Source organism: Chlorocebus sabaeus, chromosome 27 (genome assembly GCF_047675955.1).
Source record: "Chlorocebus sabaeus isolate Y175 chromosome 27, mChlSab1.0.hap1, whole genome shotgun sequence".
In the NCBI taxonomy this organism is placed as follows: domain Eukaryota; kingdom Metazoa; phylum Chordata; class Mammalia; order Primates; family Cercopithecidae; genus Chlorocebus; species Chlorocebus sabaeus.
In genome coordinates, this window is record NC_132930.1 from 42,627,068 (window position 1) to 42,645,151 (window position 18,084).

The 18,084-nt window shown below is 49.3% G+C and overlaps 2 protein-coding genes across 7 annotated transcripts in view; one reads left to right on the forward strand and one right to left on the reverse strand.

The window, feature by feature from the left end:
- Positions 1 to 8,190, reverse strand: part of EVC2 (EvC ciliary complex subunit 2) — a 148,398-nt gene extending 140,208 nt beyond the window's left edge. For both annotated transcript variants that reach the window (XM_008017936.3, XM_008017932.3), the window contains exon 1: positions 7,856 to 8,190. In XM_008017936.3, coding sequence (XP_008016127.3) covers positions 7,856 to 8,083 — 228 coding nt within the window. In that variant the 5' untranslated portion in view covers positions 8,084 to 8,190. The remainder of the gene's footprint in view (positions 1 to 7,855) is intronic.
- A 2,482-nt stretch (positions 8,191 to 10,672) lies between these two features.
- EVC (EvC ciliary complex subunit 1) overlaps positions 10,673 to 18,084 on the forward strand; it is a 99,386-nt gene continuing 91,974 nt past the window's right edge. For 4 of the 5 annotated variants that reach the window (XM_008017940.3, XM_008017941.3, XM_038008718.2 and 1 more), the window contains exon 1: positions 10,674 to 11,040. In XM_008017940.3, the coding sequence (XP_008016131.3) occupies positions 10,867 to 11,040 (174 nt within the window). In that variant the 5' untranslated portion in view covers positions 10,674 to 10,866. Of the gene's footprint in view, positions 11,041 to 18,084 lie in introns of all 5 variants that reach the window. The other variant, XM_073012517.1, reaches the window with a different exon arrangement.

Genomic DNA, 18,084 nt, shown 5'->3' on the forward strand with positions numbered 1-18,084 from the left:
TCCCAGGGAGCAAAGGACCCAGGCTGACCTCCATGAGAAGCCCTTGGGTAGCCCCGGTGCCAGGCACCCTTGGCCAGGCCTCCCAGGGCAGTCTCGTTGGTTTCTGGGCATCTCTGATTCTTGTCCTCACCGCAGTCCCCAGCCTGGGGAGGTGCCTCTCTGGGGACTCTGGCCACCCTGGGCAGCCGCTCCCATAAGCAGCATGCCAGGTGCAGCCAATAGCACCTTCCAGTGGCCAGCCTGCTCCTCCCTGTCATCTCTCTCTTTAAGCTGACACAGCTGCTGTCAAGATTACCACAGCCACTCCAAGGTTCCACTTAATGACCAGTCCTCCTCATCGCACACACTTACCAGCAGCATTCGATATGTGCTTATTCCAGCTTCCCGTGGCTGCTGGACAAATTACTGCAAATGTAGTGGCTTAAAACAATACACATTTACTCTCTGATAGTTCTAGAGGTTAGAAGTCTGACACAGGTCTCAATGGACTAAAGTCAAAGTATTGGCAGGGCTGTGCTCTTTTCTGGAGGCTCCAGGGGAGAACCCATTTCCTCTCCTTTTCCAGCTTTCAGAGACTGCTGCGTTCCTTAAGTTCATGGCCCCTTCCTCCATCGTCAAAGCCAGCAGCAGCTGAGTCCTTCTTACGTTGCATCTCTCTGACCTTCCAACATCTCCTTCTGACTCTCTCCTCTGCCTGCTTCTTCCGCTTTTAAGGACCCTGATGATTACACTGGAACCATCAGATAATCCTGAATATATTCCTTATTTTAAGATCAGTTGATCAGCAACCTGAATTCCTTGTATAATGTCAATTCCCATGGCCATGAAACCTAACATATCCACAGGTTCCAGGGGTCTAGATGCGGGCATCTTTGGGAGTCATTATTCTGCCGACCATGGTGAGCCCCTTCTCCCTTCCTGAAATGCTCTCCACCCATGACCTTTGGCTCGCATTCCTGGTTCCCTTTTACAGAGGCCACATGTTCTCCGCCCCCTCTGTTGGATCTTTTCCTGTTCCCAGTCAAAAGACCTGGGGTTGCTCCAGGGCACTCTTTCCAGTCGAGAGTTCCTCCTGAGGTGAGCTCATCCAGCCCCTCAGATGCTAAAGGTCATTTATACACTAACTATTCCCCCATGTAAATCTCTAGTCCAGATTTCTCCCCTCAAATCCAGACGTGAACGCCTAAGAGACATGTCGAACTCAACAGCAGTGATTTCCAACCCGAGGCTGCTGCACATTAGCCAGTGGCATCTCCTTTCTCCTGTTTGCTCAGGCCAATAATCCTTGGATTTGTCCTTGATTCTTCTCTTTCTCTCTCTCAACCCAGAACCAATCCCAGTAAACCCCACTGGCTCGACCTTGAAAAAATATCCACAGTCCAGCAACCTCTCAGTAGCCCACCATTATCTCCCCAGTTTAGCTCCCCTCCATGGACCCCGGGCCTCCCGCCTGCCTGCTCGCCACTTTCCTGCTCACCCCTCTGCCTGCCATCTGTTCTCACCCCTGCCACGGGGATGCTTGGAAAGGAAACATGAGGGGGGTCACTTTCTTGCTCAAAGCCCATCCACAGCATCCCATCTTACTCAGAACAACCGTCGGAGTCCTGGTCAGAAACACGGCCTTGCCCGTCCCTCACTCCACTCGGGGATCTGCTCAGCTGTCACCTCCTTGAAGCACCTTTCCTGCCTGTCCATATCATAAATGCTGCTCATCTCTCAGACCACTCTGCCCGCTGTGTGCATCTCTCCAGCCCCCAACCACTGGTGGACACACCACAGAGTAACATGATTCCTGCCTTTTTCCAGCTCCAAGAATGCAGGCTCCTTAAGAGCAGGGGCAGGTCTTGGTCTGCCTTGCCCTGTTGTATCTCAAGCATTTAGGACACGGCCTGGCACCTAGAAGGCCCTCAACAGCCATTGCGAATGAATGGCCCAGAGGCCTGGTCTCTACTCCCCCTCCACTGCCTCCTCCCCTTCCAATCAACTTCCAGTAGAACGGTCTGCATTCATGAAAATGGTCTAGAATCTGACCTGTCCAATATGGTAGCCACTAGCCAGATGGGGGCCACTGACACGTGAAATGTTTAAGTTTAGTCATACATGGTGACTGTAGTGGACAGTGTCCTTTTAGACCATCTGGGAAATGGTTGTAATTTCCTCTTAGTTCTCTCTCTGTAAGAAGAAAGGGATGATAAATTAGCACAGAAATCTTGTGCTCAGGTTTACGAAGCACTTTCTTGTAGAGCCTAGACACTGACAGCAAGTGCTTTGGGATAGGCAAGTCTGGGTGGGCATATTCACCTTATCCGGAATCACAGAGGCCTCAGTTTCCTCATCTGTACTATGGGGATATTATACCTTCTTCATAAGGAATTTTAAAAGATTAAGGCCGGGCGCGGTGGCTCACGCCTGTAATCTCAGCACTTTGGGAGGCCGAGGAGGGTGGATCACGAGGTCAGATCGAGACCAACCTGGCTAACATGGTGAAATCCCATCTCTACTAAAAATACAAAAAATTAGCTGGGCATGGTGGCGGGTGCCTGTAGTCCACTGTACTCCAGCCTGGGCGACAGAGCGAGACTCCGTCTCAAAAAAAAAAAAAAAAAAAAAAAAAATTAAACCAGAAAATAAACATAAAGCTTTAGCATAGTGCCCAGCACAGAGGAAATACACAGCAAATATACAATTGTTATTATTGCTATTATTACTACATATGACTATGTATTGCCATTCAGTAAGTCCTTACTTAACATCATCGATAGGTTCATAGAAACTGTGACTTTAAGCCAAATGGCATACTGTATAGCAAAACCAAATTTACCATAGGCTAGTTAATACAGACAAGAGCTGTTCCTATAGCATACAGCGCTTCTTTTGCTTAAAGTCAAAGTATTCAAGAACCTATTGATGTCCCGTGAGGAGTTACTGCATATCATCATAACCATTATTATCACTGCTCTTGTTATTGTTCTTATCATCACGATCATTATCATTTCTGATAATGCCAAGAAGTAACTATAAAATCGCCACTTTGCAGATGAGGAATGTGAGTCTCAGAGCTGGACTGAGCACCAACTTCAGGAGAATGGAGACTCAGGCACGTTGAGTGCTATATCCCCAGGAGCCACACAGAAGCATCAAGAGTACCCAATAAATATTTATAAATTGACACATGAAATATCCAAGTGTCCAAAGCTAGTAAACAGTAGAGCTGAGGTCAGAACTCATGTTTCTAGACTCTCAGCCCCGGTTCCAACCCTCAGCCACTGCCTCACCACTTCCTGCCAACCTCAGTTATTTCACTTGCATTCATTCATTCAACAAATACTTTTGATCACCTACTATGTGCTATTTTGAAAATGAGGATACGTCGCCAAAGGAGACATCAAATGCTCTACTCTCAAAATGCTATTTAGGAAAATTTCAAGCAAAATCATAGTATACTATATACAATACAAACAAAACAGTAACATACCATAAATAGTATATTAGAAGGTGATAAGAACAGTGGGGCAAAATGAAGGAAAGAGGGACAGAGAGTAATGCTATTTTAAATGGGGTGATGTTGAAAGGCCTTACTGGGGTGACAGAGCGGCTGTTGGGGTATCAGGGGGAGTAGCATTCACTTAGGCAGAGGAAAGACACGTGCAAGGGCCCTGAGGTGAGAACATACCCAGGGTGTTCAAGGAACACAAGGAGGTCTGGGTGCCTGAGCAGAGCAAGTGAGTGGTTTCCGCTCTGGGGACAATGGGAAACCACTGTGAGCTACTCCGTGATGAGTGGCATAATAACCATTTTAAATGGGACACTCTGGCTGCTCTGTTGAGAACAGAAAAGTACTCAAGGTGAGACGCAAGGAGGTCAGTCAGGCAGCTCCACAATAATCCCAGAGAGAAGGTGGCAATTCAGATGAAGATGATGTTTGTAAAGAGAGTGAAAACTGTGTTGATTGTGGGTGTGTTTTGAAAATAAAACCCATGCGATGTGCTGACTAAATGTGGGGCTTGGGGAGAGGGAGGAGGCTAGGAGGGTGCCAAGGCCTTCGGGTCCAGGAAGAAGAAAGACAGAGGAACCACTGGCAGGAAGGGATCCTAGGGGCAGGAATTAGGTTCTGCCTGGGTGCATCAGTTGTGGAGTGCCCATGAGTCTCCACGGACCATGGCAGGTAGGCACGTAGATCCATGGTGGAGCTCAGAGAAGGTCTTGGCTGGACATGGAAATTCGGGAGCTGCCAGTGGATAGATAGATCACCAAGGATGTGAGTGTTGACAGAGGGAAGAAGAGAACCCAGCACTGAGTGCTGGGGTGCTCTGGCCATTAAAGATCAAGTGAAGCACAGACACCCTCAAGATCTCCATCTTTCCTGACTAAGCTCTCAGGAAGTTTTGTTTTGTTGTTGTTGTTGTTTGAGAGAGGGTCTTGTTCTGCCATCCAGGCTGGAGTGCAGTAGTGAGATCATAGCTCATTGCATCCTCAAACTCCTGGTTTCAAGTCATCTTCCTGCCTCAGCCTCCTGAGAACCTGGGAATACACAGGCATGTGCTATCACACCCAGCTAATAAAATATATATATATATATATATATATATATATATATATATATATATATATATATGTTTTTGTAGAGGTGAGGGTCTCACTATGTTTCCCAGGCTGCTTTTGAACTCCTGACCTCAAGCTATCCTCCTGACTTAGCCTCCCAAAGTGTTGGGATTACAGGCATGAGTTTATTTGACTAATAGTTCCCTTAACTTGGAATTCCAAGCCTGCAATTTTGAAGCTATAGTAATTACACAGTGTAACAGATAATGTTACATCGTATTTGGCTGATTTTTTTGTTGTTCTTTTCTACAAATTTGGGACACACCCAATCCACTGAACTTGGCATCACAACTAACCTAAATTACTGTTGTGTAGTACTTCAAGTAAAATAACAAAATGATACTATTAGCATAATGAAATGGTGAAAATGATGAAAGGATCCCATTCTGAACTAGACACTTATCTTTCAAAGGGGCTGGGTGGTTTGTTTCATCTGAATTATTGGGGCATCAGATAAGGCTTGCTACCGAGCAGTGATTTCTCAGATTTGTTGGTCTTGGGACTCCTTTACACATTTGCAACTATTGAAGGCTCCAAAAAACTTTTGTTTGTGCTGATTATGTTTATCAACATTTACTCTCTTTAAATTAAAGGTGAGAATATTTTAAAGTGTCTATTAATTCATTTTAAATAGCAATAACAATGCCATTGCAGATTAACATAAATAGCATATTTTTTGAAAACTAAATAAACTAAAACTGTTTTATTTTCTAAAATAAAAAAAGTGAGAATGACCTTTTTTTTTTTTTTTTTTTTTTTTTTACATTTTTGCAAACCTCATCTATGTCTGAGTTAATGGAAAGAGCTGGATTCTCAAATCTGCTTATACATTAAATCTGCTGCAACATCACACTTCCTGTCACCTTGGAAAACTCCATCGCACAATTGTGAGAAAATGAGTAGACAAAGTAAGTAATATCTCAGCATTACTGTGAAAATAGCTCTGACTCCATGGACCCCTATAATGGTTCAGTGACCTGAGGGAGTTCCTGGGCCCCACTTTAAGAACCACTGGGGAATAAAATGCATTCCCAGTGGGTATCAAATGATGAAATTAAAAAAGGTAAAATCCCCGCCCACAGTAACTCACAGTCCAGCAAAGGAAACAGACAAGCAGCCAAAACGATGTGGTAAATGTTCTCACCAAGAGATGTCCCAGCATCAGGGGGCCAGAGACTTGGAATATGACAAGCCCCTCCTACATGCGGGCCGCACCCACAATGATTCCTCCACCTGGGATGTCCTCTCCCCACTCTTTCCCTGGCTAAACCTGCCCATCCTTCAAGTCTCAACTGACCTCCCAGACTAAATGACCTCCTTCCTCTACCCTCTCTCATGGCTCCCCATCCTCCTCCTTACAGCAATCACAGTGTGCAATTAGGCATTGGTCTCCCAGCCCCCTGCACACAGCATGGGACTTAGCAAAGGTGCAATAAATATATATATAGATATAGATATTGAATGAACAGATGGATAGATGGCATCAAATAATTACATGAAGGCATCAAATAATTACAATAGGAAGAACTAACCTGTGCCTTAGGGAACTGTGCTCTGGAAACAGCCCTTACACCACTGCTCAGAAGCGGAAGCAGAGACCTGAGGGCTGTGACTTGTCCCAGGCCCCAGAAGAGGGAGTGGCCGAGGCAGGGACACACATGGCTGGAGCTCTTTCCTGTACAGTGTGCAGAAGGGCTGTCCAAGACAGGCCCAGAGAGACGGAGGAAGGCTGGTCCTATGGACAGCTGGGATGGGTGTGGGCAGGGCCAGGGCCCAGGGGATCTGCTCAAGATGCCAAGGGCACCTGAACACAGGAGCTCATTCCCAGATTCCTGCAAAGGCAGGGGCAGCCCTTAAGGGTGAGGTGCTCTAGACCCACCATGGTCCTAAATGGCTTCAGGTCCTTCCCAGTAGGCACCGTCCCTCCCTTCTGGCAGGGACCACCCTCAACACCACTGTGGCTGACAGAGACCAATGTGCGCCAGGATCTTCTGACACTGGCTTCCCAGAAGGAAGAGCTTGTGCAAAGCAGGTGAGGCCAGGCACACCTGCTCTGAACTCGGGGGCCAGGGAGACAGCACAGGACAGGCCTGGGGATTCAACTCCCTGAGCCTTGGTTTTGTCACCTGCGAAACCGGCCAGATACTCCCACCTCACAGGGCAGATAGATGAAAGAACCCAGGGAACATGTTCTGTCATTAGACTTTTGAAAGCTCAGGACACTGACATGGCATTTCTCCAGTGAAAACCTAAAGACAGAAAGGGAGCAGGGTCTCTTTTAAGACTAAACCTCTGGAAGTGTCGCAAGTGTCCTGGGGTAGAGAACACAGCAGGACAGGACCCACCACCCTGAGAGAGAGGTGGGAGGACCTCAGGGCAGCTTCAATGGCCAGACCACTGGCCAGGGCAGTCCTGGGAATAGGAGCCTGGGTGTGCTGCCAGGGACAATAAGGTGGGGGAGGGAAGAGTGCCAGCATGGGACGGGAGTGGTGGGATGTCTACCAGGACAGACCACCCCAGAGGTCTGGGGGAAAATGGATGCAAGAAGTGGGAAAACCATCACCAAGGGCTAGAGGTGAAGTGGTGGGACCTGAAGCTAGGGGGTGGCAGTGGGGAGGGTGGAGGGGCAGACAACCGAGCTGATTTGGAGGAAAAGGCACTGGGACTGGTGACCAACTTTGTGGAGGGAGGTCAAGTCTAGGGTGACAGCCAGGGATCCACGCCTTTCGAGTTTAGGACCACAGAAGGAGGGCCAGGGTGAAGTAGAAAGTGGCTAAATCCATCAGCCAGGAGAGTTCAGTCACCTAAGAGTCCAGCCAAGAGTCCCCACTTTCAACAACTGCTGCAATCTCCCAGTGCTGGCCTCTGCAAGGCGCTCTGCATGCGTGAGCTCATCTAACCCACTTCCACCCTCTGGGGTGGACGCCGACACGGCCCTGTTTCAACGATCAGGAAACTGGGGCACAGGAGTGACCTGCCCTAAGTCAAAGTTCGTAAAATGGAGAACAGGATTCGAACCCGGGTCGCTGGTGAAGTCCAAGCCCGCAGGTGCCACACCCCGAGGAAGGTCTCCAGTTTCCCTCGAAGCTTTCTGGCCATGAGCGGGATACACCTAAGGGCCGCGAGGCACCCTGTTCAGATCCTGCCCTTCCTCATTCTTTGCGAAATACTAAGGGTCCTCCCTGCCACCGCCGGTGTAGACGAAGTCAAATCACTAGAGTCAGACCGGAGCTTGGGGGCGGGCCCTCCTTACCTGCGTGCTGCTCTCGGGCCCCACCCCGCTCCGCCCGGGAGGAGTCCTCAGGCCGGGCCCAGACCCGGGAGCCACCTGGGGATGCCGGGGTGGCTGCGCGCCGAGGGGGCGCCAGCGGGGACCTGAGCTGGCGCCGAGACAGCCTCGGTCCCCCAAGGCCAGGGCTACCGCCAGGAGGCCCCCGGCCAGCACCCACGTGGCGCGTCCCCGGGAGCCCGAGGGGCCCATCGCCTGCCGGGACCCGCTACCTCAAAGCGGCGGGTGCCGCCGAGTCGCCGGAGCTTCCGGACCCCAGGCCCGCCCCGCCGCCGAGCATGCTCAGTGCGAGCCGCCGCCGAAAGTTTTCTGGAACAAACACCCGCATCTGGAGCTCAGCGGGCCGGGAGGTGCCGGACGGGCGTGGGAGGGGAAGAGCAAGCTGGCGCGGCCCGGGCGCCCGGCGGCCAGGCCTGGGTTTGCTTCCACCCGAACCAAATCAGAGCGGTTCACTCCCCTGCTCCTCAAGGTTACCAGGGCCCCAAGGGCCCCTCCGCTACCACCTGCCCGGGTCTGTAAGCCTCTGTTCAGACGCACTTCTCCTGGGAACGGTTTCCTGATACACGGATGTGAATTCGGAGTTTCCTCATCCCCGTTTAGAAAACGGAGAAGCACTTGGAGCGCGGGGCCACGAGTCCTGGAGCACCCAGAGGGTTCAGGACAGCTCGGGGAGGAGGGGGTGGCAGGGAGAGAAGGAAAAGGACCCTCACTTCCGGTTGCGTTCAGTGCAGCCCAGCTGAGCACCCACTGCCCGAGCCTGCTGTGGCTCAGCCCTGGGCCTGCCCGGGTGCCCCTCGCATTCCCAGTGGGAAACAGGCCAGCCGCTGGGCCACCTCTCTGGAGACCTAGAAAGAGGGCAGCTGGTGTCTGAAGTCGCAGCCCTGAGCAAGCTCTCCCTGAACTCTCCGTGGGGACAGGGGTTTGCTTTGCCAAGGGAGGCAGGAGGAGGAGGAGAAAGACACAAAAAAAGGGGGACTGGTGGAGCCTTTTGTCTGCTTCCTCATCCCTGCCTAGGTCCTGAGTGACAGCTGACACCTGTTGACGGGAGAGGGCTCCACTCCAGCCATCCTTCCTCCAGGGCAGCCTGTTAGGCTGTCTAAAGTCTCAGGCCAGTGAGCCTGGCCCCTGGCAGCCTATCTCCCCATAACCCAGACCATCCAAGGACAGGCCTTTCCTGAGCTAACATGGACAAGGCCATGGGGTTTGAGAAGTTGAGAATTTATAAGCCAAGTTCCCCACACCAGGGGGTACGTGGCAGCTGTCAGGCATGAGACAAGGCTACACGCTAATTGCCAAGCATGTTGCTGGACCGTTGGTATTACTTGATAGTCGGTAATTTAAAGGTTAATTTAATAGTCAACTTTATCATAAAGTAAAACGCAAATAAACCTACATTTAAAACATCTTATTACTATTTTTTATAGAGTCAGGGTCTCACCGTGTTGCCAAGACTGGTCTTAAACTCCTGGGCTCAGACAATCCTCCACTTCAGCCTCCCAAAGTGCTGGGATTACAGGTGTGAGCAACCACACCCGGCCCAAACACTACATTTTAAAAACTAAAGCCTAAGCATTTGTGGAAATGCCCAGCGTAAAACAACAGCATCAAGTTATTGCCCTCATATGCGTCCCCGGGAACTTGGAGATGCTTCTAAGGAAATATATAAGAAGCTCCCCATAGCGGAGTTTGTCCTGAAGCCAGACAGACACAGGTGTAAATGGGACAATAATTCTGTCCCACTCCTTAATTGCAAGACCTTAAATGAGTCACCTCTCCTCTCTAGCTGTCAGTTTCTTCGTTTATAAAAAGGATGAAGAATTTGGGTAACAGTTCTCATCTTGCCATGAGGAAATGATGAAACAAATTAGAAACAAGCTGGACATCCAGGCTGAAAGGGCAAAGCCCTCCTCTGCTGAAACAGATCCACATGGTGTCCCCTAGCCTGGCCCACACAGGTGATTAAGCTCCACAGGGCAGGAGTGTGTGTGTGTCTGTGTGTGCCCTTGCGTGCAAGTGTGCAGTTATGCACACGCATGTGTACTTTACCCAGGCACCCAGGACAAAAGCAAACATCTGGTAGCTACCCCATAAATGTTTGTTTAAAGCAAACACAGAGTGATGAACTGGTCTAATTGTTTACCCCTCTACGCAACTATGAGATATTCACTACCCTGGACACTGCCTGGTTTGTGGCTGGCCTATCCCCCAGCCTGCAACACACAAACAGATTCTCCCCAAGTGCTGAGTAAATGAATGATGGTGCAGTGTCCTGGACCTAGTGGGGACCGGGTGTAAGGATCTCTCTACCCATCCTCCTAGTGGAGACTGAGGGTAATGGTCTCTCCACCAATTGTCTTGACCTTCCCTGGGAGAAAATAAGATTAAAACGGGAGACTTCGCGTGAGCAAGTTCAGAGGCGTGGAGGGCGGTGTGGCCCCGGGAAGGTTGATGGGTAGAGGTTAGGGGCAAGGGCAAGGGGTTGGACTTGCATTGGCCCCAGCGTTTTCATCAGGAGGATGAGCGGAGCACCCACCACAGAGGGTTATAGAGAAAGTTAATGAGATCATTAAGCTAAATGCTTAGCATATTCTAAGCCTCAATAAAGTTAAAGGAGCCTTCCTCAGTGATCAGGGTCCCTCTTTCTCCCCAGGAACCTAGGAATCCCGGTGGAAACCGGGCCCCTCCGGAAGGGTCCGGGGCTGGGAGGCGCGCCTCTTGCTGGGCATGCTCAGTGCGGGGGCAGGGCTGAGGCGGGGGTGGCTGAAAGTTTTGAGCGGTGATCCAGGCTCCTCCCTCCGGCTCAGCGAAGCAGGGAAGGGGAGAGGAGTAGGAGTCGGGAGACTGCACAGGCCGGAAAGTCTGCGGGGCGCGCCGCGCCCCTGGCCCGCCCGGGCTCCGAGTCGCGCGTCGCCGCCCTGGCCGGGACGGTGCAGCAAGCAGCGGGATGCGGCGGGGCGGCCGCCTGAGCGCCCCAGATGGCCGGCGGCGGGGCGGCCTGCAAGAGCGACGCGCGGCTGCTGCTGGGCCGGGACGCGCTGCGGCCCGCACCCGCGCTGCTGGCCCCCGCCGTGCTGCTGGGCGCCGCGCTCGGCCTCGGCCTCGGCCTCTGGCTCGGCTGCCGCGCGGGCCGCCGGAGCCCGCGACACCAGGTGGGTCGGCCAAGCAGGCAGCGGTGGGGCGGGGCGCGGCGCGGGGCGCGTAGCTTCTCGGTCCTGGGGACCTGGAGACCCGGCTCTGCGACTCCTTGAGCCTGGTTGGGGACTTCGCGCGCAACCGCTCAGGCTGCTCCAGGAGGAAGGTGGCGGGGTGACTAGAGGGCATTGACCTGGGGTCCCCTGCGGTGCCTGTTACATCCTGCTCCGTTGGGTGATCCTAGACAGCAGCCCATCCGCGCCACGCCTCGGTCTCCTTATCTGCAGCACCAAGGGTTTGGACAGGATGCTGACCCCGCTCACCGTGGTGGACAGAAGGGCTGCTGGGACTCCCACGTCTGAATGCCTGTTCCTGCTTCTGCCTTTTCCATCCTTCTGGTGTGGGTTATGTCACCTGGCCTGAGTTCCAGCCGCCACATTGGCATTCATTTTTTCATTTATCAGTAAAAGTTTTTTCACAGTAAAAGTTTTCGGGCATCTTCTACAGCCAGTCACTGGCCTGGGGACCACATTCGTGAGCAGGAGAGACCCTGCCTTGCCTGCTTGAAGTTCACAGCCTCAAGGAGAACGATGAGATGCAAGTTTACAAGTGAACTATCAGTTGTGACACTGCATGGGGAGTCTGAGATGGAGCACTGGCAATGCTAGCGTTTATTGAGTGCTGATTGTTTACCAGACACTGAACTAGACCCTCTGCCTAATTGATCTCAATGAATCTCCACAACAGTTTGAGTTGATTTCATGAATGTCTCTGCTTTGCAGATGAGGAAACTGAGGCACAGAGGAGTTAAGTAACTTGCTAAAGTGACAGATGTGTCTAACCCCAGAGCCACTGTGTTCTCTGCATGGATGAGGGTCGGGGTGGCTGCCTGAAGGAGACCAGTGGATGCTTCATATGCAAGTGGCCCTCATAGAATTGGCTGTGCATGGCAACGCCTGGCACATGGCAGGCGTTCCATCAGTAGTGGTATGGCCACTATTTTAGATTCTTGCAGCTTCTGCCTCTTTGGGGCGGGGGAGAGTAAAGTTTGTGAGATCAGAAACAAGATGGCATGGTCTTGCTGCCCCCATTTCTGGCCCATGGGAAGAGGAGATAGATCCTGTGCGGGTTCCATGTAGGCACAGGCTCTTTCAGAATGTGGTGACTCATGGGACGCATGACATTGCAAAGGGCTGATAGGGCTGAAACTAAGATAATGCAAGATGCTTGTAGGTGAGTTGGGGGTTGTCAGATCCTGCTGGTGATTAAGAGACACTAAGAGATGCTGGCTTGTTGCATGGAGAGGGAAAGGGAAGCAACACCCAGAGACTTTGCTGGGCGCCCTATGCAGTGTTTTTAGACATCTAGTTCTTTATCCTCCACCCCATGAGGTGGAGGAACTGCCATTATCCCCACTTTACAGTGAGGCAGTGGATGCTCTGCAAAGTTATTTGACCAGGGTGCCACGATGAGTAAACAGGGGGGCTGAATTTCAACCCTAGTTGGTTTGAACCCCAAACCCAGAGCCTTAAGCATCTGATACCTAATGAGGTGGTGGTTAGTGTCCCATTTCCTAGCTGAATCAGCTGAGGCTTACCGGGATTAACCAAGCCATCTGGGTTTGCACAGCTAGTCAGTTAAGGGTGATGGTGGCTCAGACCAGGGTGGCAGCCATGGAGAGGTCTATGGCTCAAAGTAGGACTAATAGGATTTTCTTACAGTTTGATGTGATCCTTGCAACAACTTTCTTTCTAATGAGATTCTTTTCCTCCTGTCTCCTCCCTCTAGTTTTTATTTATAAAAAGTACATCAGACATAATGACTCTCCTGATTAAACACCTCCAGTGACTTCTGGCTGCCTGCAAAAGATAATGCCCATCCAGGCGCTGTGGCTCATGCCTGTAATCCCAGCCCTTTGGGAGGCCAAGGCAGGCTGATCAACTGAAGTCAGGAGTTCGAGACCAGCCTGGCCAACATGGGGAGACCCTGCCTCTACTAAAAATACAAAAATTAGCTGGCATGGTGGCAGGAGCCTGTAATCCCAGCTACTCAGGAGGCTGAGGCAGGAGAGTCGCTGGAACCTGGGAGGCAGAGGTTACAGTGAGCCAAGATCGTGCCATTGCACTCCAGCCTGGGCAACACAGCAAGGCTCCGTCTCAAAAAAAAAAAAAAAAAAAGAAAAGAAAAATTAGAGACCAGTCTGACCAACATAGAGAAACCCTGTCTCTACTAAAAATACAAAATTAGCCAGGCATGGTGGTGCATGTCTGTAATCCCAGCTACTGGGGAGGCTAAGGCAAGAGAATTGCTTGAACCCAGGAGGTGGAGGTTGCAGTGAGCCGAGATCATGCCATTGCACTCCAGCCTGGGCAATAAGAATGAAACTCCATCTAATAAATAAATAAATAAATAAAACAATACCCAGTTTTCTAGCATGAGGCATACAGTGGCTTACCTTCTCCAGAGCACCCATCCTAACACACAGGTGCCCAGCCACTTGCCTCATCCTGCTCTCCAGCCACTCAAGACATCTCGCTGTTCCCTGTCACCTCTGCACTTCTGTATATCTGTTCTCTCCACCTGCACTGGCCTTAGACTCCATCCTGCTCAGCCCTCAGGACCCAGAGAGATCGCCTTCTTCACCAGGGAAACCTTCTTGACCTTCCGCGCTAGATCAGGTACTTCCCTGCTTTCTGGGCACTCATTGTTCTCCTCCTCTGTTCAAGTCACAATGTTATCTTGCACTGCTTTCCTTTTGCTGTTTTTGTTTTATTTTGTTATTTTAACTTATTTCATCATTAAACCTGTTTTATTTACATCGAAGTTGCTCGTGCACATAATTTAAAGTATTAGTTCAAAAGGAGCAGTAGCCCCACCCATTTTCTACTTCTCAACAGTGGCCTTGTTAACTCTTTCAGCTGATTATTTTGAGAATTTACTTCCCATTTCTGAATAACGTGCCTATATTGCTGCTGCTTCCTTTTTTTTTTTTTTTTTTGCTGTGTGTAATAGCCGTTTGACCCTCCACTGTGGAAAGAAAGAGGACTTAGCTCTGTTGCCTCCCCTCCTCCATAAGATGTTCACTCTTCCCAACACCACTACCACCCTCCCGATAGGGAGGTTACAGGGGAATTTGGTTAAATTAGTATTCAGTGTTTCCATTATTACAATTCTGCAAACATTATTTACTGTAAGTTAAGGATTGGTTATGGTTATGAATACCTTCTTTTCTTGCACAACATTTTGTTTTTCCTGAAATTAATAGTTATTCTCTTTTTTTGTTTTTTTTGTTTTGTTTGAGATAGGGTCTCACTTTATTGCCCAGGCTGGAGTGCAGTAGCATGATCACGGTTCACAGTAGCCTTGACCTCTTGGGCTCAGGTGATCCTCTCGCCTCAGCCTCCCAAGTAGCTGGTACTATAGGCTTGCACCACCATACCTGGCTAATTTTTTTTTTTCCTGTTTTTTGTAGAGTTGGGGTTTTGCCATGTTGCCCAGGCTGGTCTCAAACTCCTGGGCTCAAGCAGTCCTCCTGCTTTTACCTCCCAAAGTGCCAGGATCACAGGCTCATCACAGATGAGCCACCACATCTGGCCTCAGTTTTTTCATTTGTTTAGATTCTGTGTACTTATCATTCATTTAACTGTCCCCTATATATGTGCCTTTCTGTTCAAGACATTTGAATGCATTAGATATTTGATCCATTTTATCTTTTTGAGAAAAACATCTCTCCCGGAAACATTCTGACAAGCTCTAGTTTGAGTTGGTTATTCTCTTTTTTTTTTTTTTTTTTTTTTTGAGACGGAGTCTCGCTCTGTCGCCCAGGCTGGAGTGCAGTGGCCGGATCTCAGCTCACTGCAAGTTCCGCCTCCCAGGTTTACGCCATTCTCCTGCCTCAGCCTCCCGAGTAGCTGGGACTACAGGCACCCGCCACCTCGCCCGGCTAGTTTTTTTTTGTATTTTTTAGTAGAGACGGGGTTTCACCGTGTTAGCCAGGATGGTCTCAATCTCCTGACCTCGTGATCCACCCGTCTCGGCCTCCCAAAGTGCTGGGATTACAGGCTTGAGCCACCGCGCCCGGCCGAGCTGGTTATTCTCTAGACAGCTCTCTAAAGTGTAGACCAGACCAGCAGCATCAATATCTTGGGGAGCTTGATAGAAATGCAAATTCTTGGGCTCTACCCCAGACTCACTGAATGAGAATCTCTGGGTCCAGCAAGCTGCGTTTAATAAGCCCTCCTGGTGATTTACATGTTCTTAAAGTTTGAGAAGCAGCTACTCATCATGCTGGGACTTTCTCATGTCTCTCCTGGCTTGAATCCTGTTTCAGGGATTCCCCTGCACTCCCCTTTCATTAGCTAATTTCCTTGCATGCCTGGAGCACATCCTTCAGTAGCTTTTTCAAAAAGGGATGGATGCAACTCTTTTGAGAACTTCTGTGTCTCAAAATATATTCTTCTATCTTTATACTTAATTTGGTAAGAATAATTAGATTGGAAATAATTTTCCTCCAGAATTTCGAAGGCATTTTTCCATTGTCTTTTTTTTTTTTTTTTTTTTGAGATGGAGTCTCGCTGTGTTACTGAGGCTGGAGTGCGGTGGTGTGATCTTGGCTCACTGCAACCTCCACTTCCTGGGTTCAAGTGATTCTTCTGCCTCAGCCTCCCAAGTAGCTGGGACAACAGGCGTGCGCCACCATGCCCAGCTAATTCTTGTATTTTCAGTAGAGACGGGATTTCGCCATGTTGGCCAGGCTGGTCTTGAACTCCTGACCTCGTGATCCTCCCACCTCAGCCTCCCAAAGTGCTGCGATTACAGGGATGAGCCACTGCATCCGGCCTCCATTGTCTTAGAACTGTTGTGGAACCAAACTGGGTCCCACTCACCTCGCACAGTAAGACCAGATAGCTACACTGAGGTTTTGCAGTGGTAAAAAGGAAGGTGTTTATTCACAGGGCACCAAGCCAGGAGGACTAGGCAGCTCATGCTCAAATCCTGACCTCCCCAATGATTTGCACGTGAGGGTTTTTAAAGGTATAGGTAAATTTCAGGAAAGCAGAAGTTATAGGCAAAATTGTAAATCAGTACATGAAGGTTACAATTGGTTTTGGCCTAAAAGGGCGGGACATCTTGAAGTGGAGGCTTGCAGGTCAGAGGTAGATTCAAAGATTTTCTGATATGCATTTTGTCAAGGAAGAGAAGCTTTGTTTTAAAATGTGGGTTCAGCAGAAAAGAACATTAGCTCAGGCTCCTGGGCATGACTTCCTCCGGGCCCCCCAGGAAGAACTTTCAAACAAAGAATGGTGCTCAGAGTTCAGATCTCAGATAAGGGGCAGTGGAGGACCTCAGCCTCTGAGTGGATCCGTTTGATGGGGGTCCAGGTTTCTGAAAAACAACTCAGGACATATGTTAAGTGTTATCTTTAATTTCTGTAGGGAAACCAAACATCTCCTGACTCTAACTTCCTGGCTATTGTTTTAAGTTACTATTACCTTCTTGCTTATCAAGTTGCTGATAATTTCCCTTGAAGAAAGTCAGGATTTTCCTTTATTTCCAGGCTAAGGGCAGGGGATTTGCAGGTCCATAAAAGGTGGGGGCTCTGCTTCATCTCATAATTTCCATGGTTGCTGTTGAGAAAACTGATTCTATTCTGATCCTTGATACTTTATATGAAACCTCTTTTCCTTTTGTTCCTCTGTAGAATCTTAAAGAACCTTTACCTTTGCTCCTAATAAATAAAATTGCACCAGGATGGTCTTGGTGAAAGTCACTTGTCATCCACGGTGCCAGGCATTTGGAACGTCCTTTTGATAGAGAATCATTTTCTTGATTTCTTTGATGATTCTTTTCCTTTTGTATGTTCTCTTCTTCCAAGAACTCCTATCATTTTTTTAGGTTGAATTGGGCTTCCAATCTTAGTCTTTCTCTCTCACTTTTTTTTTTTTTTGAGACGGAGTCTCGCTCTGTCACCCAAGCTGGAGTGCAGTGACCAGATCTCAGCTCACTGCAAGCTCTGCCTCCCGGGTTTACGCCATTCTCCTGCCTCAGCCTCCCGAGTAGCTGGGACTACAGGCGCCCGCCACCTCGCCCAGCTAGTTTTTCTGTATTTTTTAGTAGAGACGGGGTTTCACTACGTTAGCCAGGATGGTCTCAATCTCCTGACCTCGTGATCCACCCGTCTCGGCCTCCCAGAGTGTTGGGATTACAGGCTTGAGCCACCGCGCCCGGCCCTCTTTGTCTTTTTTACATTACCGTCAGAAAGACGTTTCTCAACTTTATACTTGTATTGAGTTTTTCATATTTTCAATTTTCAAGAGTCCTTTCTTTGTTCTGAGAATGTTCTATCCTGTTCTTATTTTATGAATGGAATACCTTCTCTGATCTCTCTGGTAATATTTTAGTTGTTTATTTAAGGTGTTTTTTTTTTTTTTTCCTCTGCCTTGGGTAGTGTGTTTCCTGCTTGCTTTTTCCTTTTGTTTGTTTTGGATTTTATCTTTCATATTAGAGTCTGTCCTCAAATGGCTGGTGACCCTCTGGACATTTTCAAGTGATGCTGGTGCTCCTTCTGTGGGATAGGTATTTTTTTTTTGTCGATGTCTTTACTGTAGGACTATCTGACTGGGTTCTTCTTTGCAGGACATTTGTACAGGCCAACCACGCTTGGTAAACAACCCCCCAAATCTCTGGCCTCATCATCTACCCCAAGACTCACCCCAGACTGCTGCATCTACACAGGTTTCTCTCTGTGCCCAACATGGGCCTGCCTCAAGGCCTTTGCACTTGCTGTTCTCTCTCTCTAGAATACTCCTCCCTGAGATATCTCAATGACTGATGACCTCACTTCTTTTAAGTTCCTTCTCAAATGCCACTTTGTCCAAGAGACTTTGTCTGCCATCATCCTTCATTCCCCCACCCTCCACTGTTACTCTAGAACACGATTGTCCCTGAATTACTATGTATTTTTTTGTTTATTTGTTTGCATCTTTCTTCTCTCACTGCAATGTCAATGCCACAAAAGCCGAGGCTGTGTATTTTGTTCATTACTCTATTCCCAGTACCTA